This window comes from Nerophis ophidion, linkage group LG02 (assembly GCF_033978795.1).
Source record: "Nerophis ophidion isolate RoL-2023_Sa linkage group LG02, RoL_Noph_v1.0, whole genome shotgun sequence".
In the NCBI taxonomy this organism is placed as follows: Eukaryota; Metazoa; Chordata; class Actinopteri; order Syngnathiformes; family Syngnathidae; genus Nerophis; species Nerophis ophidion.
Genome location: NC_084612.1, coordinates 38,920,875 through 38,947,321, shown reverse-complemented (window position 1 = coordinate 38,947,321; position 26,447 = coordinate 38,920,875). Strand labels below are relative to the sequence as shown.

At 38.6% G+C, this 26,447-nt stretch overlaps 1 protein-coding gene across 3 annotated transcripts in view; it reads left to right on the top strand.

Moving 5' to 3' along the window:
- The window catches only part of tub (TUB bipartite transcription factor), a 200,456-nt gene that overhangs the window by 135,274 nt on the left and 38,735 nt on the right, over positions 1–26,447 (top strand). For 2 of the 3 annotated variants that reach the window (XM_061883431.1, XM_061883449.1), the window contains exons 2-7: positions 31–82; positions 13,254–13,416; positions 14,801–14,965; positions 17,609–17,761; positions 19,433–19,551; positions 23,178–23,369. In XM_061883431.1, coding sequence (XP_061739415.1) covers positions 31–82; positions 13,254–13,416; positions 14,801–14,965; positions 17,609–17,761; positions 19,433–19,551; positions 23,178–23,369 — 844 coding nt within the window. The remainder of the gene's footprint in view (positions 1–30; positions 83–13,253; positions 13,417–14,800; positions 14,966–17,608; positions 17,762–19,432; positions 19,552–23,177; positions 23,370–26,447) is intronic. The other variant, XM_061883439.1, reaches the window with a different exon arrangement.

The window sequence follows — 26,447 nt, the reverse complement described above, 5'->3', positions numbered from 1 at the left end:
GTGTTCTAATATTCCTTTTTTTTTTTGCAGCACTTTAGATGACGAGGGCACCAACCTCCGACAGCAGAAACTTGATCGACAGGTAAATCTTAAGAGGACAAAGGAACACACTGACACCTCTCAGTTAGAACATGGCTCTTTCATCCTGACACCACCTCCTGTAGTGATGGCCTGGGGCACCACAAAAGGTCAGCTGGTCTCTGTGGTGTTCCACTGACAGATGAAATGCCTTATTGTGTGTGGATTAGTATCATATTTTAAACAAGCCTCTTAGTCAAACTGTATGATCCCGGTGTTTGAGTAACACTTCAGCATACCAGGATCTTTTGGCTTAAACGCCTAATTAAGTCATGCATTTTTTTGGGCTCTTTTTACAGTTAAAAAAATGAAATTTATAACCGACATTGTTTAAGTTCTACTAACATTCAGAAAAAAACAGGTTTTAATACACTAAGAAAAACTACTTTTTGGGTTCACAACTTTTTTTTCAAAAACATGTGCCTTCAAAATAACCAGTGTGTGGTCATGTATCGGAAAACAACAGTCCTTAGGAATCCCATTCAAAATTTGACAGTGACACTACAAAATTGAGTATTTTATACAGGGTTTTCAATTTAGTATCAAGCGTTCCAGAGCCGTTCATTTGGAGACACTTGGTCACATGCAATTGAAGCTCCATGGCTTCTTGTTTTTATCTTGCCTTTCAAAATACTTTAGTTATGACTGAAAAATAATACCAATGCACAGTCAACGTCAAACGTCAGTTCATATTTTACTTTGCCCGGGTTACCTACGACACTTTATGCCAGTGGTTCTCTAATGGGGGTACGCGTACCCCTGGGGGTACTTGAAGGTATGCCAAGGGGTACGTGAGATTTTTAAAAAATATTCTATAAATAGCAACAATTCAAAAATCCTCCATAAATATATTTATTGAATAATACTTCAACAAAATATGAATGTAAGTTCATAAACTGTGAAAAGAAATGCAACAATGCAATATTCAGTGTTGACAGCTAGATTTTTTGTGGACATGTTCCATAAATATTGATGTTAAAGATTTTTTTTTTTTTGTGAAGAAATGTTTAGAATTAAGTTCAAGAATCCAGATGGATCTCTATTACAATCCCCAAAGAGGGCACTTTAAGTTGATGATTACTTCTATGGGTAGAAATATTTATTTATAATTGAATCCATCCATTTTTACCGCTTACTCCCTTTTGGGGTCACGGGGGGCGCTGGCGCCTATCTCAGCTACAATCGGGCATAAAGCGGGGTACACCCTGGACAAGTCGCCACCTCACCACAGGGCCAACACAGATAGACAGACAACATTCACACTCACATTCACAAACTAGGGCCAATTTAGTGTTGCCAAACAACCTATCCCCAGGTGCATGTCTTTGGAGGTGGGAGGAAGCCGGAGTACCCGGAGGGAACCCACGCATTCACGGGGAGAACATGCAAACTCCACACGGAAAGATTCCGAGCCTGGGATTTAACCCAAGACTGCAGGACCTTCGTATTGTGAGCCAGACGCACTAACCCCTCTGCCACCGTTAATTGAATAACTTGCTTATTTTTCAACAAGTATTTAGTTATTTTTATACCTTTTTTTTCCAAATAGTTCAAGAAAGACCACTACAAATGAACAATATTTTGCACTCTTCTACAATTTAATAAATCAGAAACTGATGATATAGTGCTGTATTTGACTTCTTTATCTCTTTTTTTTAACCAAAAATGCTTTGCTCTGATTAGGGGGTACTTGAATTAAAAAAATGTTCACAGGGGGTACATCACTGAAAAAAGGTTGAGAACCACTGCTTTATGCTATGGCATCAAGTCTAGCTGTCATCCAGTATATCGGTGTTTTCATAATTTCAGTGGCTTTTCAGTCAACACTAAAACTGGAAGTAATTGTAAGATAAATATGTTCGAAAGGATTCTGGTACACTTGGGAACACAGAAGTTATTGGCCATTGGACGTCATAGAATGGGGTAAACAGTTTTTATTTGGTTTGAGTGAGGTGTCAATCGAAGAGAGTTGTTTATGTAGGACTGTGTTCCCCGTGAATGCGTGGGTTCCCTCCGGGTACTCCGGCTTCCTCCCACTTCCAAAGACATGCACCTGGGGATAGGTTAATTGGCAACACTAAATCGGTCCTAGTGTGTGAATGTGAGTGTGAATGTTGTCTGTCTATCTGTGTTGGCCCTGCGATGAGGTGGCGACTTGTCCAGGGTGTACCCTGCCTTCCGCCGATTGTAGCTGAGATAGGCGCCAGCGCCCCCCGCGACCCCGAAAGGGAATAAGCGGTAGAAAATAGATGGATGGATGTGTATCTAATCCATATATATTTAGTGACTTTGGGATTAATAATTTGGACAATATATGCAGCTCGGATCGGGATCCATATTTGCCTCTTTTAACAGCTCGCCCGTATGTGGGTATTGATGGATGGCAAAGCTTGAGACGTTCTGCAGTGTTTACTTCAGTGTTTACTTTATTACGTGATTATGCGCGGATTCATAAACTCTTGTAAAGGTCTGCGCTGTTTCGCCGCTCGGCATAGCCACAACGGAACAGCGGAGGGGATTGCAGGATGACAGATGCTGGTGCTGTTTCCTTGACGATGATTTTGCGCTGCAGTTTTGCATTCTGTGGAAATCAGGGGTAAGATACTAATCCTCACTACCATGGTGGAAAATAAACAAAGTTTACTCCAATTAATATTATCACTGGAGGACTAGAAGAAAAGGTTTGGCTAATCATGCTACACACACACAACGAGCAGGACGACACAAGAAGCTAATCGCTAAACATCAACGTAAAGTAGGGGCGATTGATCCAGATGTCTATTCTATTGATACCTAGTACAGTATCTGAAAAAAAAAACAATACTAAAGTAATTAGATTGATATTTCTTCTTTTTCTTTGTCTCATTATTACAAAATATTTTTTAACGGGTTTTTGTTGCTGTTTTTTTTTTTTAAGCAAGTTTCTGGTTACAGAAAGGCTTTATCTTCTTAAAGCCTAAGCTATTTGTTTACATGCTTTTTTTAATTTCTCTTTGCTATTTGAGCTTATTGGACCCTAATTACAATAAAAACTAAAAATCATCTTTTAATATGATGGACTTAGTCCATATGTACACAAACGTGTACTTCATGTGTAGTGACATGCACATTTTTATTTTTACTCTTAATTTTTTCAAAATTCCATTGTATGTTATACTCTTCTGACACCACCAGATGGCAGTATAAGTGTCCACATAAGCGGCCATAAGACCCCAATTCAGGAGTGTACACAATTTTGGAAATATGAGCTAGAAGGTGCTGTCCACGCATGTGGCCACTAAGGCCTTTAGAGGATTTAAAGTGGAACTACACTTTTTGGGGGGAATTTTGCCAATCGCTCGCAATCCTTGTGAGGGACAAGAACGCAGCTCATGGTAGTCACCGTTGTAGCCTTCAAAGCCCGCTAAAACCACTTCAAAATCATCATCAACGTTTTGTATACACGTCGCAAGTGTATACATATATAATGTAGCAATAGACAAGTTCATAACAATATGTAATATGTACAATATTTACTGTTTTTTGATCATTTTAAGCATTTCCGGAACTTTTATTTACGCTTCCAGCACACTTCTGACTTAAGGCAACAAAGGCTTGTGTGTGTTCTAATCATGGCAGACTTGGTAACAGACAACAACGTCCACTAATTTTGGATAAATGAGGATTCACAACGTTATCTTTTCGAACCTGAAAGAACAGAGGATGAACTGCTGCTTATAGAAGCAAGAATGAAGACAGGGTGAAATGTTGGAGCAGACAGAAGCCGAGAGAGTGAGGTGATCCTGACTTGGTCACTGTGTGGTGATTGGTTAAGTCCGTGGCCAACTAGGCCAAACAGACAACTGTCTATCGAGTAAGTCACTATAATATTGATCATGATACATGCAGCACATCTCGCTGTGTACAAGCTAAACATGACATGTTGTTCATGTTTTTCAGTCAGTACACATTAGTGTCCTATCACATTGTCACGACCAGAACAGGACTCTGAACACAGATGCAGGATTTATAGACAATATATTTATTTGAACTAGGGAAGGGGTCCAAAATGGGAGAAACAAAACAGGCTATAAAAACACAACCGACCTGAGCTCTAAACTAACAAAAATATCAGTAACACAAAACGCTCTGTCTACGGAGGGAAAAGGGGGCTTTGAACAAAAAACTACTTAGTATAACAAAAGTCGCTCCAACCGAGGCGATACTACCAAGATATTCTTACCTGATAAAACTTACAAATCAAAATACTCCCGTGGATCCAAAAAAGATACAAGAAACGTGGCTGTGGACAATGCTATGGCAAGGAGGTACGCACATGAAGTAACAAGACACTCTGGCACAAGACAAGAGGAAGACGAGACATTTATACACATGACGGAGTGTGACACAAGTGGGCACAATCAGGCAATCAGGAGAGACATCAGACCAGTGAAACAGGAGGAAGGGCAAGTCATCTGAAAGGAGAGGGAGAGTTAACCTTTCAAAATAAAACAGGAACTGACAAGACAACATGACACCAGACAAAACCCAGACAAGACTTCACCCAGGTGTGACACACATTGTGTTGTGAATTACAAACTTAGAAGCCATTCAGCTGTTGACGCAGTTGCTAGCCTTACCGCTTGCTGTAGCAAATTTACGGCCAATGCCGTAGCAAGCCGTTGTGTGAGTGCGCTAGAAAAATACTTCCTCAATGTTCGCTCTTGCAATAACAATGTCCCTACAGCTTTGTTATTATACAGGTTATAGAACGTACATTATGTATTGTTGGCGGTTTTTAGAATCCTTTTTAAAGTGATTTAAAGGGAGAATCGATTGGTCCCAATTAGCACATTGCTAGCCACATAAAAAGAGCTGATTATTATGAGTTAGAATGCAAAAAAAAAACAACCTTTTGAATTCATGTTTCTCATAATGATTGTGGAGTTCCCCTTTAAAGACCAAACCCAAATTATATGAATGGCATTTAATAGTCATTTTTTGTTATGGTTTAGTTATTGTGCACTCACCACTTTATTTGTTAAAAAGATTGTATGTGGCATTCAACAACACACATTTAAGCATTATCTGATTTACTGAATATTCTAGCAAATTCAAAATTTCAAAGATAAACTTTATAAAAATGTGTTATTGCGTTTACTTTAAGTACTTTAAGTATTTGCTATAAAACATTTTTACTATATTGTCAAAGAATCGGATCGGGACTTTGTTCGATCCTCATTCACTGATCTTGCAGTAATAATTTTATCCTGGAAATCTCAGGCGTTTTAAAGATGTATTACACCCAGGTTTTGTTATAACAATAGGTGACAGCTCTTTGAAAACAAAATTCATTTTGTGTAAAATATCGTGTATAGGACTAATTTTGTTACGGCGGGGTTGCAGCTTACCTCGCGGTTCGTTCTCCGGGGATGCAAACGGACGACTCCGGACAGGACTTGCAGGTAGGAAACATGATTTAAGTTTGAAAAAAACTCAAAGAGGTACAAAAACAGAAAACAAACCGACGGAACAAGGTGCCGATCGCACTTGAAGCTAAACGCTTAGCATGGGCTCTTAGACAAGCAAAACTTACGTAACAGGAGCTGTGACCCAAACAAAGCAGCCAGGACAAGTGACCGGCAAAGGCAGGCTTAAATAATGCCTCTGATGAGCAACAGGTGAGCGTCCCGAACACAAGAGGCAGGTGAAAATAATAAGTAGCCATGGTAACAAACTCAGAGGTGCACAAACAGGAACTAGAGGAGTCCAAAACTAACCAAAAACACAAACCCTGATCCCGATCACGGATCATGACAAATTAAGATGAGCATAGATACCATTTGTGTAGTTTGGTGACCTAGAGAAGAGCAAAATATTTTAGAAATAGAAAGAGTTCTCAGTTTGATGCAGTGCAGATGTACACCGATGCAGACTACAATCAGAATATTAAATATATTGTTCTAATACCTGCATTTGGGACACCCCTCTTGTATTGATACCATTGGATTGCGCATTTGTAAATAAATATGACAAACATTACTAACACATTAATTTCAATAATGATTTAAGACAAAACCTGGATCATCTAGATCATGGGTGTCAAAGTCATTTTAATTGAGGGCCACATCGCAATTATGGCTGCCATCAGAGGGCCGCATGTAACAGTGAATATAAAGGTATAGCAGCTTCGTTACACAATGTGCATTGGTAACTGATTTTGATTAATATATGTTCTACTAACAGATTGATCATTAAGTTGCTCTGAAATAGTAAATCAAGGCAAGACACAGATATTTAAGTGTTTATTTTTGACAATCAAAAACCATAAATGCTTGCAACATCTAGTTCTGTGATCAGATCATTTTAGACTGGTGAACATGTGCAGTTGCATACAATATGTTTTTCTTTCAGAATTTAAAAAACAAATACATTTGAGTGCTTTATTATTTCCAGCCATAAATGAAGTGGCGAGTCACATGAAATGATGTGGCGGAACAGATCTGGCCCCTTGGCCTAGAGTTTAACACCTGTGTTCTAGATCAGTGATTCTGAACCTTTTTTCAGTGATGTACTCCCTTTGACATTTTTTTGAATTCAAGTACCCCCTAATCAGAGCAAAGCATTTTTTGTTGAAAAAAAGAGATAACGAAGTAAAATACAGCACTATGTCATCAGTTTCTGATTTATTAAATTGTATAACAGTGCAAAATATTGCTCATTTGTAGTGGTCTTTCTTGAACTATTTGGAAAAAAAGATAAAAAAATAACTACAAAATTGTTGAAAAATAAGCAAGTGTTTCAATTATGAGTAAAGATTCCTACACATAGAATTAATCAACTTAAAGTGCCCTCTTTGGGGATTGTAATAGAGATCCATTTGGATTCATGAACTTATTTCTAAACTTTTTTTCACAAAAAAGAAATCTTTAATATCAATATTTATGGAACATGTCCACAAAAAAATCTAACTGCACCCTGAATATTACATTGTTGCATTTCTTTTCACAGTTTATGAACTTACGTTTATATTTTGTTGAAGTATTATTCAATAAATATATTTAGAAAAGATTTTTGAATTGTTGTTGTTTTTAGAATATTTAAAAAAAATCTCACGTACCCCTTGGCATACCTTCAAGTACCCCCAGGGATACGTGTACCCCCATTTGAGAACCACTGTTCGAGATGATATAGTCACTCTATTTTGTATATCTACATTTTTTAAACCTTGCAATCACTCCTGACTGCAACAGTAACAACAACAACCACATATATTCATTGAAAATGTGTGTATTTTTATTGTGTGTATCCTACAGTATTCGGGCAAACAGTGTTTTACATGCTGAGCGATGTCAGTGTGCTGCTACTCTCTTGTAATTCTTCAAACTCTTTTATCCAAATTCAAGCACATTTTAAGACCTTGAATTTTAAATAATGCACGACTTTCAAGGTGTATTGGTCAATTGACTTACTGATAGAGAAGACCCAAGATTTGGATAAATGGTTCATTGTAGCATGACATTTCCGAGTCTTCCAGGAAACTGAAGCTGTATAGAGCAAACCTTGACAACGGCGTTGTGTTAGGAGCACTCTCATGCACTGCTCACTGAATGCTCTATTAATAAAAGCTTTCAATATTTCATGAACTCTGGCTTAAAAATGTGCATATCGGTGATGAATGTCGTTCTCCAACCTTACGTGAAAGTGGTTTTAGCAGTGTGACCTGCACTGAATAAACCCACAGTTTCCATGGAGAAAAAAGAACTACGCCAACATTTCATTTGGTCTGTGCTGATTGTCATACAAAGTTTAACTTGTAGTTGCGACAAATATAGACTTGTATTAATTGTCTCTGTTCTTTTAAACCACCAATAGTATTATATTATAGCAAGTGATGTTGCTATATTTTTTGTTATAACTGATCAAGTTGCAAACAGACACTTTTTAATCAGTCCTTCCAAGAATTGTGTCAATTCACACAAATTCAACAAATCCCTGCAAATCATGAGCGGCGTTGCAACTTTGTCCAACACCCACAAAATTACCGCATATTTTCGCCAATCGGACTTTGACTGAGCGGCATTCAAAGGCACATGTCAACTATATACCTGTGCAGACAATGTAGGACCAGCATGGTATAATAATATATGACGTTTTTGTTTCTAAAACAACACAATTGTCGTCCTCCCGCGTACCTTGGACGTATTTCCGATTCATGTCTACGGCACAAAACCTTCAGGGTAATAGATAGATGGATAGATAGTACTTTATTGATTCCTTCAGGAGAGTTCCCTCAGGAAAATTACAATTCCAGCAGCAGTGTACATAAATTGAGATCGAATTTAAAAAGTAAAAAGTAAATAATGAGGGTATAAATGGAAACAAAATAGAAAAATATTACAATAAGAATAAAAATAAACAATGAGAATAAAAATATAACAGTAAAATAAGAATATAACAAGAGAAACTAGACAGTAGTGACCATGTTATGAAAAGGTATTGCACTGTTATTGTTTTGCATCCTGTTTGTGAATTACTTAGCATTTCATGGAATCTGCTTTTATACCCAATCATGGCACCCACCTGTTCCCAATTAGCCTGCACACTTGTGTGATGTTCCATATAAGTGTTTGATGAGCATTCCTCAACTTTATCAGTATTTATTGCCACCTTTCCCAACTTCTGTGTCACGTGTTGCTGGCATCGAATTCTAAAGTTAATGATTATTTGCAACAAAAAAAGTTTATCAGTTTGAACATCAAATATGTTGTCTTTGTAGCATATTCAACTGAATATGGGTTGAAAAGGATTTGCAAATCATTGTATTCCGTTTATATTTACATCTAACACAATTTCCCAACTCATATGGAAACGGGGTTTGTATATAAACATTTACTGTAGCAACAGTTACATGGAATTATGTATTTTATTGATACATTGATTGATTTATTTACCGGTAAGCTTTCTTTATTCTGGGTGAGACAATTAAGAACATACAGTATTTTCATTTACAATGCTAACGTAGTATAAGCTCCATTTACATGGCAGAGATTGGTGAAAGAATTGTGTGTGCAGACACAGTTTTTTGTGTAAGAGATGTTTCTCTCCTGAAAAGACATGGTAAACGCAGTCGATCTACATGACCGATGATAATCCCTGATCATCCTCTCATTTACCAAAAAATAAATAAATTGAAACATTTACAATTCACTCTCAACAGTTCACAAATGATTTTAATGTACAGAGGTAAATAATAAAGAACATTTATAATGATTTAAAACAGTAAACATATACACCAAGAATATCTGCATCTTGGATGATAAGAAGGCCTTTGGTAGCATTATAAATATTACTATTACTACTTATAATTAATCTAGGCAGCACGGTGGGTCAGGGGTTACTGCATGTGCCTTACAATACGAAGGTCCTGAGTAGTCCTACGTTCAATACTGGGCTCGGGATCTTTCTGTGTGGAGTTTGCATGTTCTCTCCGTGACTGCGTGGGTTCCCTCCGGGTACTCCGGCTTCCTCCCACTTCCAAAGACATGCACCTGGGGATAGGTTGATTGCAGTGACGTGCGCTGAGGTTTATAGCTAGTGAGGCACTGACGTAATCAGAATCAGATTTACAAATATACAGTATGCGCTCTGTGCAGATTATTGGCCATTTGATTGGCAGCAGTTTATGGGTTTTGTTTCATTTCTGCCTTCTTTACACATACACACTGTCGCCCACAAAATGTGCATTTCATTAAAAACGAAACAAAAATATTGTTATCGCCATCTCACCTTTACTTATATATGAAGTCCATGCGCCGGTCCTTCTGGATAAAAATATTCTTCACTTCTTTCAGTTTTAAAAGTCTTTTAAGAGTTCAACATACAAACCCTGTTTCCATATGAGTTGTGAAATTGTGTTAGATGTAAATATAAACGGAATACAATGATTTGCAAATCCTTTTCAACCCATATTAGGTTGAATGCACTACAAAGACAAGATATTTGATGTTCAAACTCATAAACTTTATTTTTTTTTTGCAAATAATAATTAACTTACAATTTCATGGCTGAAACACATGCCAAAGTAGTTGGGAAAGGACATGTTCACCACTGTGTTACATCCCCTTTTCTTTTAACAACACTCAATAAACGTTTGGGAACTGAGGAAACTAATTGTTAAAGCTTTGAAAGTAGAATTCTTTCCCTTTCTTGTTTTATGTAGAGCTTCAGTCGTTCAACAGTCCGGGATCTCCGCTGTCGTATTTTACACTTCATAATGCACCACAAATTTTCGATAGGAGACACGTGTAGACTGCAGGCAGGCCAGGCAAGTACCGCACTTTTTTTTTTTTACGAAGCCACGCTGTTGTAACATGTGCTGAATGTGGCTTGGCATTGTCTTGCTGAAATAAGCAGGGGCGTCCATGAAAAAGACGGTGCTTAGATGGCAGCATATGTTGTTCCAAAACCTGTATGTACCTTTAGCATTAATGGTACCTTCACAGATGTGTAAGTTACCCATGCCTTTGGCACTAATGCACCCCCATACTATCACAAATGCTGGCTTTGGAACTTTGCGTCAATAACAGTCTGGATGGTTCGCTTCCCTTTGGTCCGGATGACACAATATCGAATATTTCCAAAAACAATTTGAAATGTGGACTTGTCAGACCACAGAACACTTTTCCACTTTGCATCAGACCATCTTAGATGATCACGGGCCCAGAGAAGCAGGCGGCGTTTCTGGATGTTGTTGATAAATGGCTTTCGCTTTGCATAGTAGAGCTTTAGCTTGCACTTACAGATGTAGCGACGAACTGTATTTAGTTACAGTGGTTTTCTGAAGTGTTCCTGAGCCCATGTGGTGATATCCTTTAGAGATTGATGTCGGTTTTTGATACAGTGCCGTCTGAGGGATCGAAGGTCACGGTCATTCAATGTCTGTTTCCGGCCATGCCGCTTACGTGGAGTGATTTCTCCAGATTCTCTGAACCTTTTGAGGATATTATGGACCGTAGATGTAGAAATCCCTAAATTTCTTGCAATAGCACTTTGAGAAACGTTGTTCTTAAACTGACTATTTGCTCACGCATTTGGGGACAAAGAAGTGTACCTCGCCCCATCCTTTCTTGTGAAAACTGAGCATTTTTTGGGACGCTGTTTTTATAGCCAATCATGGCACCCACCTGTTCCCAATTAGCCTGCAAACCTGTGGGATGTTCCAAATAAGTGTTTGATGAGCATTCCTCAACTTTATCAGTATTCATTGCCATCTTTCCCAACTTCTTTGTCACGTGTTGCTGGCATCAAATTCTAAAGTTAATGATTATTTGCAAAAAAAAAAAATGTTTATCAGTTTGAACATCAAATATGTTTTCTTTATAGCATATTCAACTGAATATAGGTTGAAAATGATTTAAAAATCAATAGGTTGAAAATTTGATAATCATTGTATTCCATTTATATTTACATCTAACACTATTTCCCAAGTCATATGGAAACGATTAGCAGAGCTCCTACTCTCATCATTTCCACGAAATGCTATCTGCTGTTTAGTGAAGTGTGAATTATATTTATATAGCGCTTTTCTCTAGTGACTCAAAGCGCTTTACATAGTGAAACCCAATATCTAAGTTACATTTAAACCAGTGTGGGTGGGACTGGGAGCAGGTGGGTAAAGTGTCTTGCCCAAAGACACAACGGCAGTGACTAGGATGGCGGAAGCGGGAATCGAACCTGCAACCCTCAAGTTGCTGACACAGCCGCTCTACCAACCGAGCTATACTAGCGAGGAAGCAGGTCGCATTGATGACTCATTTAAAATCTCTCGGTTCTCTTTTACCTTAGCATTGTGGACCCTGATGTTGAGTTGCCACTTTTCATCCAAGGCCAAGTCTTTCATCGTCATCCCAAACGTTTTTAGCGCAATCTAGCTTTGAATATGAGCGGCCAACCGCTCATGTTTGGTGAGGCTTCCCATTTGAGTCCAAACAGTTCCACAGGTTTAAAAAAGTCAGTTTGGAAAAGAGCGAGTAAATTTCCGTCCTGCTGATTGAAACAAACCATTCAGCTCCGGCGTTGGTCTTCCTTTAGTAATTATCTTCTGCTTCACTTGAAAGTCCACTTTACAAAACCGTTTAAGTGCAGAAATTTAGTCATCCATTTTGAAAGTCGGGGTGCACGAGACGGAAAAATAAGTCGCTGTGGCACTTATTCGCTAAAGGCCAACGAATGTCTGGGATAATGAGCGCCCCGCCCCTATCGTGAGGCACGAGAACTGTTTGCCTCACCTCAGACTTTTTTCTCTGCCGTTTTGATGGCTCAACCAACACACAAAACATGTTATTCACTGCGGCACTTGACCCGCTTACGCCACCGTATGTCTCTGATCATGATCGCCCCCATCGTGAGACACGAGAACTGTTTGCCTCACCTCAGACTTTTTTTTTCTGCCGTTTTGAACGCTCAGCAACACACCAGACAAGAAGGCGCTTTGGCCGCACGGCAGACAGAGAAGTTTACGAGGGATTGCGAAAATTCTGCGATTTTGAAGAACAAAGAATCAAATTGGTGAAGCTAAATGAAAATGAAAAACTAACAATTACAATTATTTTATCATTACATATTTTATTTCTTTGCATGATCACAGGTGAGGCACTGCCTCCCCTGACCGCACGTCACTGGTTGATTGGCAACACTAACTTGGCCCTAGTGTGTGAATGTGAGTGTGAATGTTGTCTGTCTATCTGTGTTGGCCCTGTGATGAGGTAGCGACCTGTCCAGGGTGTACGCCCCCTTCCCCCGAATGCAGCTGACAAGCAGTAGAAAATGGATGGATGGATAATTAATCCAAACAGTAGAGTAATCTGACAATGAGCTCTGAGTATGTGCTTTTACAGCCATCTAATTTAGCGTCTACTTTTAAGTCTCTGGTATAAAAACATCAATACAGTATATGTTTTCCAGTTTGAAATGCAGTCTTATGCTTTTTGAAGTTAAGTTTACAAGGAACAATTAAAACATCGATAGCAATTTCATTAAAATCACAAGTTTTGATATTTTTTTGCCTCAACTTACTGTAATAGCTGCCGCAAATTCATGTATTTTACGCCACAGAAATCACCAAAAAAGCCAGCAAAATCCTGGAGGGACTGTTAAATGCAACCTTTAGTTCTGTGTGTGTCCACTTTGCACAGCGAGTACTTCTTGAGCAGAAGCAGAAGAAGAAGCGTCAGGAACCACTGATGGTCCAGTCCAATGTGGATGGACGATCTCGCACACGGCGTACCAAACAGAGTGAGGAGCAGGCTCCGTTGGTGGAATCCTACCTCAGCAGTAACAGCAGCACCATTTACCAGGGTGAGTATAGGACCTTATTGATTATTGTTTGGAATACCTTTACAGTGTAGATATCGCTCAAGGTACAGTCTACATTGTAGATCAAGGGTGTCAATAGTACGGCCCGCGGGCCTGATCCAAACAGGTTTATCCAGCTTAACAAGTAGTAAGTGTTTGATGAGAATTTCTCAACTTTATCAGTATTTATTGCCACCTTTCCCAACTTCTTTGTCACGTGTTGCTGGCATCAAATTCTAAAGTTTATGATTATTTGCAAAAAAAAAAATGTTAATCGGTTTGAACATCAAATATGTTGTCTTTGTGGCATATTCAACAGAATATGGGTTGAAAATGATTTGCAAATAATTGTATTCCGTTAATATTTACATCTAACACAATTTCCTAACTCATTTGGAAACGGGGTTTGTAAAAAGTATGTTACATTTAAACTACTCTGACAAGTACATTTAAAAAAAAAAAAGGTACTTCATTAAATGTAACGCGTTACTACCCACCTCTGCATTGGGGAATGGATTTTCCTCCATGCTAAAGTTAAAAATTCAAGTTAAATTACCAATGATGGTACCAATGAAATTTTGTCCTCTGCATTTGACCCACTCCCTTCTTCACCCCCTGGGAGGTGAGGGGAGCAATGGGCAGCAGCAGTGGCCGCGCCCGGGAACGATTTTTGGTGATTTCACCCCCAAATTCCAACCCTTTATGCTGAGTATCAAGCAGAGAGATAATGGAACACATTTTTTTAGTCTTTGGTATGACTCGGCCGGGGTTTGAACTCGCGACCTACCGATCTCCGGGCTCATTTTTGGACCAAACTAACTTTTTGTTCATGTTCTTGTGCGAACACCGTACAGTACATGTTGCAAAGCTGCATAGATCAAGTACCAAAGGTACAACTACAGCTACCAAGCATTTCATTTGAAATCAGTCTCAGCTGCAAATCTCTTTGCTCCTTTGTTGAAACTGTGTCGATACACAGGTATCACAGGACAAATCTAATCTTTACCTCTGAGCTGAGGTTCATGAGCTGTCACTCTCTCAGCCGAGCCAGGATGAAATTTATTTGCGATATGTCGCACAGCAAGTTAATATTCAGGGAATAATAATCTTATCCGCGCCAACAAAAGTCAGATGAATTTTCTGACATTCATTCACTTTTTAATAACGCTGTCGCTCTATTTGTATGGTCTTAATTAGAATTTCAAGTACTTACAGCTATATAATATTTTACATTTCCATTGCTATAGTTGCGCTCTACAGCCGCTTTGTTGAGCTGTGTGCTTTGATATTTGTATTAATCGTGTGGAGTAGAAAGTCTGACACATTTAACATGCATCCTATCTGACAGCTCTTGTTTGTGTTATTGGCTATTTTCGTCCCTGTTTAGTGCAAGAAGCCAAGCAGGAGGAGGTGAAGGTTAAACCCGACCCACAGCCGCCTCGCTCTGCAAAGAAGGGCAGAGCGTCTGCCAGCTCCACTCCTCAAACAGGCAGTGACAAGAAGGAGAGGAAGGGGAAACACAAAGGTCAGCTGGCTGATAAACAACCAGCCAGTAAGAGATACAAACCGACACAATTTAAGATGAACAATACACGAATTACCAGGATTAACGAACAGGGTTAAGTCCAAAGGAGCAACACATCTAACAAAACAGGAAAAATGACCCCAAGTCCACCAGAACTATAATGATTTGAGGCGTTTTAAAATATTTGTTGAAATAAAAAGAAAAGCACATATGATGCTTTGTGACATACCCATATCATTATACAGTATCTGGCAATATGGCCACTCTAATATGGAGAGTCAAATTGGACATAAATACATTCTGAAATAATCACTTCAATGTGTAATTATTTAAATGTGATTGGCAACATGAATTGATTAACGTGGACCCCGACTTAAACAAGTTGAAAAACTTATTGGGGTGTTACCATTTAGTGGTCAATTGCACAGAATATGTACTGTACTGTGCAATCTACTAATACAAGTATCAATCAATCAATCAATCAAAACACTAAATTGGCCCTCTCGTGTGAATGTGAGTGTGAATGTTGTCTGTCTGTGTTGGCCCTGTGATGAGGTGGCGACTTGTGTATCCTGCCTTCCGCCTGAGTGCAGCTGGGATAGGCTCCATCCACCCCAGTGATTCCGAAGGGGACAAGCGGTAGAAAATGGATGGGTGGAATTATTTAAATAATTATTGATTTCATTATTTCATGATGTGTACCCCGCCTTCCGCCCGAACCAGCATCCCCTGCGACCCCAAAAGGGACAAGCGGTAGAAAATGGATGGATAGATGATTTCATAATTTTTTTTTAACAATTGTATTAATTATGTAACAATTACATTTATTATATTAAGATTTAATGAGTTAATATGTGTGGCAGCATTTTTATGAATTGATTTTGTCAAAATACCTGAATGGTTACCCGGCACTTCCACTTGTATATGGAACTTTGATCAGAGAAGCGGAGGAGTACAGGTCGATGTCTTGGTCTGAAAGTGTGGAACTATTACATGATGTGTGTCAGCACTTCTTGCTTCCACATATGCTGCAAGGTCTAAAATGTACCACCAACTGTGTAAAAGGACATACTCCTCAAAACCTTTCATTTTTTGAAATACTCCCAAGTTCCAGGCTTCTGACAACAGCGATCATTGTTTTATGGGTGAGTTTGACTGATAAAATACATTCATAAAGCACTGACACACATTAGTCAATTTAATCATTAAATAAATCATCCATCCATCCATTTTTCTACCGCTTATTCCCTTTGGGGTCGCGGGGGGTGCTGGTGCCTATCTCACCTACAATCGGGCGGAAGGCGTTGTACACCCTGGACAAGTCGCCACCTCATCACAGGGCCAACACAGATAGACAGACAACATTCACATTCACATTCACACACTAAGGCCAATTTTAGTGTTGCCAATCAACCTATCCCCAGGTGCATGTATTTGGACAAATAAATCATTAACTATTTAAAATGTGGAATTAAATTATCCATCCATCCCTTTTCTACCGTTTATTCCCTTTCGGGTCACGGGGGGTGCTGGTGCCTATCTCAGCTACAATCGGCCGGAAGGCGTGGAACACCTTGGACAAGTCGCCACCTCATCGCAGAGCCAACACAGATAGACAGACGACATTCACACTCACATTCACACACTAGGGCCAATTTAGTGTTGCCAATCAACCAATCTCCAGGTGCATGTCTTTGGACAAATAAATTATTAACTATTTAAAATGTGCAATTAAATGATCAACATAGCAAATCGTCAAATAAAATCATGAACTCAATAAATAAATTACTAAATACTGCAATTGGTTATATGTACTTTTACGTTAAATAAATGAATGACACATTGAATAACACATTTATGTATTTAATTGTAATTATAATTAATAATGCATTTAATGAATAGTCAAATATTTGATTATGTAATGTCCCATTTGCCCCTTTATACTCCAATAAGGTGTGTCTCAATAATCTGCCTGATGCTTTGTCTTTGTGCTCTTCAACATATAAAAGCCTCACTTTAAATTTTGGCCTTCTTACCTTTGAGGAAAAAAAATCCCACCAAGCAGCTGTAATTACCAGTTTGCCTACTGTAACATTGTATATACTTTGTTTCTACCACTGGTAGAGTTTGGTAAACTATACTCTAATTTGATGAGCATTTCCACCATGGTAAATAACATCATGACATTTGAACAGTAGCTAACGATCAAACTCAAAACAAAGACAAACCTCTCGCAACACACTGCTGTTTGTGGACATTGTATGTAAACAAAGCCAAAATATCAACCTAGCACTTTTGTTTTACGAAAGTACATTGTGCTATTATTTCCTCCCATTCTTGCTTCCTCTAAGCAACACACAAAGTTGAAGGTCCTTTAAAAAGGAGAAACCAAGCCATGGGATTGAAAAGAAAAGTAGCATGGTCCTACAGTTGTGCAGCACGTGTAAACTTCAATACAATGTAACTTCTCCAAAGCAAAGTTCCCCATTCAGGCAGACGTATCTATAACACTTACATATAAAACATACAGTACATGTTCCATTGCCACAGTAGCACAAAAGTTATGCCATAGTTAAATAATATGCAATCGAATAATACAATGTTCTCACAGCGAGGCGTTAGCAATAGAACAGCCATTTTTGATTCTGATGTTTGTTTGTTGCTCAACAGGGATGGACAGCCTGGCCTGCCAGTCAGAGGACGGTCAGATCCAAATCTTAACAGTAGGTCACTCTTCAGCAGAGGAGGGCGAGGGCGAGCCGGTCATGAGCTGCACTCAGTCACAGAGCAAACAGGACCTGAGAGTGACGATGCTCAAAAAAGGTGCTGTTCACCCGCCAAGACATGAGATTGTTACAGCCACTAACTTTTATTTCTGTCACGTGATTTTATTTATTTATGCATACCAACAAGACAAATAGTTCAACTATTGGGTCCTTTATGACCATAAATGTACTATATTTCTGTTATATGCTGTATATCACATGTATTTGGTCAAACTTAAGGCCTGGGGGGCCAGATCTGGCCTGCCACGTCAATTTACATGACTCTCAAAAACCTGAAAATAATATGTTTATTTTTTCAAACTAAATGTGTTTTTTCTTTCCATTTTGAAAAAAAAAAAAAAAAAAATACATGTACTGCCTGCAATTGTATATCTTTAAAACTTTAATATTTCTAATAATGCAACACAATATTATATCATACATTTAAAAAATCTGTTAAAATAAACATACTTAAATATCTGCTTGACTTATGATTTCAAAGCAATTTATCCATCAAATTATACACTGCGAAAATGACAGTAGATTTTATGGTAAAATTCTGGCAACCGAACTGCCATTTTTTTTTACCGTAAAAACAACTTTGGTACCGTTATTTTATTTACAGTAATACACTAAAAAATACAAAAAAACATTGATTTTACAGTAAAAAATGGCAGCTCTGTTGTATGAATTTTACCATAAAAATACAGTGGTACTGTTTTTTCATTCCAAATACAGTTAAATGCTTTAAAAACCATTGCAAATTTTACGGTAAAATTATTGTGACTGAGCCGCCAATCTTTTACGGTAAAATCCAGAGATTTTTTTTCACCATTGTCAAATGGTGAAAGGCAGCCGGACTACTCAAGGCTTGCAGGTAAAAACATGATTTAATCTTGTCCAAAAAAAAAGGAACAAACAAAAAGGCGCACGAGGCGAAAACAGATCTTAGACCGAACAATGGACAAGAAACAAAAGTCGCTAACTATGGCATGAAGCATGAGAAGACCAAAAGCAAGAATACCAGCATGAACAGAGCATGAAAAGATCATCAGCGTGAAACTATCAACAGGAGAGCAAAAACAGAGTAAATCCAGAGTATCAAGAGTATGAACAATGTCAATGTCTCCAGGCAGACTAACTGAAAATGACAGGTTTAAATAGTCTCTCCTGATTAAAACAGGTGCGTGAGTCCAAAAAAATGAGACAGGTGAAACTAATGAGTTGCCATGTTGACCAACAAGGGAGCGCAAAAACAGGAATTAATGGAGTCATCATGGAAACTAAAGCAAACAAGTGTGCACAAAAACAGGAACTAATGGAGTCCAAAACTATAACAAAACATAATCCAGACCACAGAACATGACAATTATGCGTAAAAGAAAATATGATATTCAAATGCACGTGCAATTATGCAATAGAATGAGGCAAATCCTTACACGTTTATATTCACTGTTACAAGTGTCCCTCTGAGAATGTGGCCCTCAATGAAAATGAGTTTGACACGCCTGCTGTATATATATTGTACACCAAATGCTATACCTCTATGTCTCCAGTAGGTGGAAAGGAACTCCCTTTCATTGATATGCTGCTAAACATTCAAAAGTCTTGATAGTGCAATTACTCTGTGCCTAAATTTGAATAAAAAATGTGTTCAGTTTTCACAATTTTTGGGGTCATCACTTGTATGTGGCACCTTTCCAGTAACACTTGTTTTCTGTCTGTAAAGGCATTTCCAGCAGTATGAATTTTGACGAAGAAGAAGACGAGGATGAAATTAGTTCCACTTCTTCACAGCTCAACAACAACACAAGACCAGGCTCTGCCACCAGCAAGAAGTCATGCAAGGTAAAATTACAATTATTCTGAACATTTCTAGAACATGTATGTCTCTGGTGGCTAACTCTAATGCATCAGGTGATAGATGAACAGTACTACCATATCAGCTCAATTGCACTCTTGTCTTAACAGGTGGTATCAGGCATTTATGTTTATGTTGGTGATTATCCTACAGTAAAATGCTCCATAAAGATGCAAATGGACAGCAAACGTTTATCCTTTTTCTCACCACTTATCCTGTTGGCGCTCCTTGCTATAATTGGAGTGGTAGTAAAATCCCAAAAATATAAGTTGAACAGTCATAGTAATTGTGCTCAGAGCTGGAAAAGGACAGGATATACAGTAGTGCTTGCAGTCCGGACGTTGTTTTACTGATGAAATCAACCAAAATAATATGTTTAAATATAGTTCTAAACATTCTTCAGCTCATAAACTTAAAATAAAACATGATTTCATTCCATCAAAATATAATTGGGGCAATTTTGCGGCCGTATTTGATGCACTCTATTGTAAACATTCACACGGCCAGTTTTTGATAACATGCTCCAGACAGAGCAATAAATGTAAACAATACATAGAACAAACAAAAAAACAAGTTTTACCCTCAATGTGGCAGAATCCAGATTAGCTCTGGACTAAGTAGTACGGACAAATTATGACTTGTTTGAAGTAAATCAACTGTGGTGGCCGACCCCAAAGATTTGTCGAAGCTGTATTTTCATTTGCACTTACATTTTATACAGAGTTTCTTTACATTTTGTTAAAATTAATTTTAGCACGGCAATATTCTATGTACATTTATTTTTCATTAGTTTTAATGTGCCACCTCTATTTTGTATATTTCAGAATCAGAAGTACTTGTTTAATCTCAAATCTCCAAGGGTAAAGTAAGATTGATTAAAACTTATTTTTGTAATCAGCCTGACTTAAGCCTTGGTAATGTTTGTGATTAACACATGCTTTAATAACATTTCACAAGGCGTATCCTGTTAAACTGTGAGGTTGGATATCATTATTAAATATGGTTAAAGAGAGTAAGATTAAAAGTAATATTACCAATTCAGTGTTAATATTTCCGTGGACCCCAAGGTCAAAAAGGTTGACCATGGGCCATGTCCACACAAACAGGGACAGTTGCAATAACGCATAATTGGAGTCAAAACCATCTCCATCCACACAAGTGTAGTTTCAAAACACATTTGGGGTTAAAACCATCCATCCACACAAGTGTAGTTTCAAAAGTGTTTATGTCTACACACACACGCATAAACCTCCTGTCATGCACATTTTGTCGGAAGCCTGTAAAACAGCCACAGCTGATTTAGTGGCATTACACCTCTATTATTATAATGCTTATTTTGATATACTAGACACACAATGACATGTACATTATCTTTAAAACCAGCCTAGACGTACACAGAACCCTGGGAACATTAGGAATCTCTTTAGTGTTTAAAGCATGCATGCACGCCTGTGCTGCTGAAACCCAACACTCATAGAATTATAATATGTTTAATCAGTCTACACATGTACAGTGAAGTGTTATTTATTTCTAAAATCAGCACGCAAGACTCTCATGGAATTAAAATTTGTAATATAGGCACATTTACAATGATATGTGTATTGCCCTTAACATTACAGAGGAAGAATACATACCGTATTTTTCGGACTATAAGTCACAGTTTTTTTCATAGTTTGGCCGGGGATGCGACTCATACTCAGGAGCGACTTATGTGTGAAATTATTAACACATTACCGTAAAATATCAAAATATATTAATTAGCTCATTCACGTAAAAGACTAGATGTATAAGATTTCATGGGATTTAGCAATTAGGAGTGACAGATTGTTTGGTAAACGTATAGCATGTTCTATATGTTATATTTATTTGAATGACTCTTACCATAATATGTTACGTTAACATACCAGGCACCTTCTCAGTTCGTTATTTATGCGTCATATAAAGTACACTTATTCAGCCTGATGTTCACTATGCTTTATTTATTTTAAATTGCCTTTCAAATGTCTATTCTTGGTGTTGGGTTTTATCAAATACATTTCCCCAAAAAATGCAAGTTATACTCCAGTGCGACTTATATATGTTCTTCCTTCTTTATTATGCATTTTCGGCAGGTGCAACTTATACTCCAAAAAATACGGGTCTTTTTTTTTTTTTTTTAGTTGCGCGGGCTTGTTTTTTGTGCGCAGTATACATCTACACAAATGAAAGTAACATACGTACGTTCACTTCAAGATTTGTTGTTAAATATGGATTAAAAACATGCGAAAAAAATTACTCGTTATCATTTTTTTTGCCATATTGCCCACCCCTTCCATTACACTCATTATCTATACCAGTGCATCATCTCGTATTATCTCATCTGTTAATGTTTTCTAATTAAAAGCCACTTTATTCGTGCAAATTCTAACATCTTAAAGGAGAACTTTTTGGGGAATTTTGTCTGTCGTTCCTAATCATTATGAGAGACAAAACGACTAAAGGTTTAGATTTTTTTTAGCATTCTATCATGTAAAAATTGGCTCGCTGTAGGTAACTGGCGATGCAGCTAATGGGAGCAATCAATTCTACCACTAAATGACTTTGGATATATAAATTGTCACTTCATTTACGCCCTGTAACCTGTATAATAACCAAGTTGTAGAGACATTGTTATTGTAAGAGCGAACACTGCCAAACTCTTTTTCTAGTGTAGAAACACATCAGCATTTGAGTTTGTAATGCACTGTGATAAGACACTAATCTATACTGACTGAAAAACATGAAACAATTATATTACAGTGTCTGTAAAGTATTAGCCCAGATTTCATGTTTTGTTTGTATACAGCTAGCCAGACAGCGTATGTACTGTATTTGGACTAACAGGCATGGCGTTCTGATAGAGATGAAAGTGACTCACTCAATGGACAGTTGTGCATTTTGTCCAGCTGGCCTGGGACATTGTTTCCGGTTTATTTGGGTAAACACCCCTTTTATGTCAATATAGTTTGGCTCCAAGTTCCACATTTATTATGTCAAAGACACTTTAACCTCACTTTCTTGTCTTCTATCTGCTCCAACATCTCACCCATTCTGTCTGCTTGCGCCTATAAGCAGTAGTTCATCCTCAGTATGTTCAGCTTCAGAAGATAAGGTTGTGAATCCTCATTTGTCCAAAAATAGTCATCTTCGTTGTCTGTTATTGATTCTGCCATGATTACGACGCACGCGCATTTGTTTCTCGAAGTAGGGTCGCTCAGTTGTTGCCGGAATTCGGACGTGTGCAGGAAACAAAAATATCTGCCTGGAAGAAGTCATTGATTAAAATGATCAAAATATGGTAAATATTGTACATATTGTTATGAACGTGTCTGTTATTACATTACACATAGACGTGCAGTGTACTGTATATGTAAAATGTTGATGGAGGGTTTTGAAGTTGTTTTAGGGTTTTTTGAAAGCTACAATGGTGACTCCAATTAGCCGTAAATTTAAAGCTTTTTTTTAATCATCTTTAAAATCCTAAGAAAAAGAAATATGTGTTCTTGTTTCTCATGATTGTGAACGATAGGCAAAATTTCAAAACAAATTAAGTTCCCCTTAAAAAGTGCCATTGTTTTTTTGTTTTTTTTTACAGGAGGTTGCATCAGCACCAACACCACCCGTCACTGAACCCACCATTGATGTAGACGACCTTGAGGAGTTCTCATTGCGACCTGCACCGCAGGGGGTCAGAGTGAAGTGCAGGATCACGCGGGATAAGAAAGGCATGGACAGAGGCATGTATCCTACATATTACCTTCACCTGGAGAGAGAGGATGGCAAGAAGGTGAGGAAGACTTTGTAACAATTAGCATGAATATTGATTTTTAAAGGCCTGGTTTACCAAAGGTTTGCATGTACTAAAACACGTGCTAAAACACATTTAGTGTGCACTTTGCGCACTAATTGTGTGGAAAGTGGATTGCATCTCTTAAGTGAGCAGAAAAAGGCAGGCAATCCATCTTGCGTCTCTGTCTTCAATCTTATACAAGCAGTGATGGGCAAGCTTCTCGGAAAATGCTGTAAGCTCAGCAACTATACATACATCTATTTTCTACCGCGTGTCCCTTTCTGGGCCGCGGGGGACAGCCGGGGCCTATCTAAGTTACTTTCTATTAGGACACACATTATTGTGAGTTTCCTGTACATCATTTTCATCACTAAAGGAAAAATCTAATCAGCCAGAGAGAATCGCTCAGCCATTGTCAAGGATATACATTTTTTGAGTCGTCAGCTTGAAGTGTTCCGCTGTCTCTGACTCCCTATATATATATATATATATATATATATATATATATATATATATACGTGCATATATATACATATATATGTGTATGTATGTGTGTGTGTATATATATGTATATATATATATTTATTTATATATATATATATATATATATATATATATATATATATATATATATATATATATACAAACAACATTTCCATATGATTTGGGAAATTGTGTTAGATGTAAACATAAACGGAATACAATGATTTGCAAATAATTTTCAACCCCTATTCAGTTGAATATGCTACAAAGACAACATATTTGATGTTTAAAAAGATAAACATGTTTTTTTTTTGCAAATAATCATTAACTTTAGAATTTGATGCCAGCAACACGTGACAAAGAAGTTGGGAAACACATTTCAAATTAAAAACTGAGGATGTGGTGTCCTCCAGAACAAAGAGGAAAATAACCATCCGAATTGTTATAGATGCAAAGTTCAAAAGCCAGTATCTGTGATGGTATGGGGGTGTATTAGTGCCCAAGGCATGGGTAACTTACACATCTGTGAAGGCACCATTGATGCTGAATGGTCCATACAGGTTTTGGAGCAACATATGTTGTCATCCATGGAACGTTATCATGGACGCCCCTGCTTATTTCAGCAAGACAAGTGTTACAACAGCGTGGTTTCGTAGTAAAAGAGTGCGGGTACTTTTCTGGCCCGACTGCAGTCCATGCTTGTCTTCCATCGAAAATGTGTGGCGCATTATGAAGCGTAAAGTACAACAGCGGAAACCCCGGACTGTTGAACGACTGAAGCTCTACATAAAACAAGAATGGGAAAGAATTCCACTTTCAAAGATTCAGCAATTAGTTTCCTCAGTTCCCAAACATTTATTGAGTGTTGTTAAAAGAAAAGGTGATGTAACACAGTGGTGAACATGTCCTTTCCCAACTACTTTGGCACGTGTTGGAGCCATGAAATTCTACGGTAAATGTTATTTGCAAAAAAAAAAAAAAATTATGAGTTTGAACATCAAATATCGTGTCTTTGTAGTGCAATCAATTGAATATGGGTTGAAAATGATTTTCTAATCATTGTATTCCGTTTATATTTACATCTAACACAATTTCCCAACTCATAGGGAAACGGGGTTTGTACACACATACATACATATATATGTGTGTGTATGTATGTATATATTGGGGCTTCACGGTGGCAGAGGGGTTAGTGCGTCTGCCTCACAATACGAAGGTCCTGCAGTCCTGGGTTCAAATCCAGGCTCGGGATCTTTCTGTGTGGAGTTTGCATGTCCTCCCCGTTAATGCGTGGGTTCCTTCCGGGTACTCCGGCTTCCTCCCACCTCCAAAGACATGCACCTGGGGATAGGTTGATTGGCAACACTAAATTGGCCCTAGTGTGTGAATGTGAGTGTGAATGTTGTCTGTCTATCTGTGTTGGCCCTGCGATGAGCTGGCGATTTGTCCAGGGTGTACCCCGCCTTCTGCCCGATTGTAGCTGAGATAGGCGCCAGCGCCCCCCGCGACCCCGAAAGGGAATAAGCGGTAGAAAATGGATGGATGGATGGATGTATGTATATAGATATACATACATACATACATATATACGTATATATGCATACATATATTATACATACATATATATCATATATATATATATATATATATTATACATACATATATAATATATATATATATATACATATATATATATATACATATATATATATATGAATATATACATCTATCCATTTTATATATACATATGAATATATACATCTATCCATTTTATACATATATATACTCCTCTCTGAGCTGCCACCTTATCGTGGTAGAGGAGTTTGCGTGTCCCAATGATCCTAGGAGCTATGTTGTCCGGGGGCTTTATGCCCCATGGTAGGGTCTCCCAAGGCAAACAGGTTCTAGGTGAGGGATCAGACAAAGAGCAGCTCGAAGACCTCTATGAAGAAGATAAAACATGGACCCAGATTTCCCTCGCCCGGACGCGGGTCACCGGGGCCCCCCTCTGGAGCCAGGCCCGGAGGTGGGGCACGATGGCGAGCGCCTGGTGGCCGGGCCTGTTCCCATGGGGCCCGGCCGGGCACAGCCCGAAGAGGCAACGTGGGTCACCCCTCCAATGGGCTCACCACCCATAGCAGGGGCCATAGAGGTCGGGTGCAATGTGAGCTGGGCGGAAGCCGAAGTCAGGGCACTTGGCGGTCCGATCCTCGGCTACATAAGCTAGCTCTTGGGACGTGGAACGTCACCTCACTGGGGGGGAAAGAGCCTGAGCTAGTGCGCGAAGTGGAGAAGTTCCGGCTGGATATAGTCGGACTCACTTCGACGCACAGCAAGGGCTCTGGAACCACTTCTCTCGAGAGGGACAGGACCCTCTTCCACTCTGGCGTTGCCGACAGTGAGAGGCGACGGGCTGGTTGCCCCCCGGCTTAAAGCCTGCACGTTGGAGTTCAACCCAGTGGACGAAAGGGTAGCCTCCCTCCGCCTTCAGGTGGGGGGACGGGTCCTGACTTTTGTTTGTGCTTACGCACCAAACGGCAGTTCAGAGTACCCACCCTTTTTGGGTACACTCGAGGGAGTACTGGAAAGTGT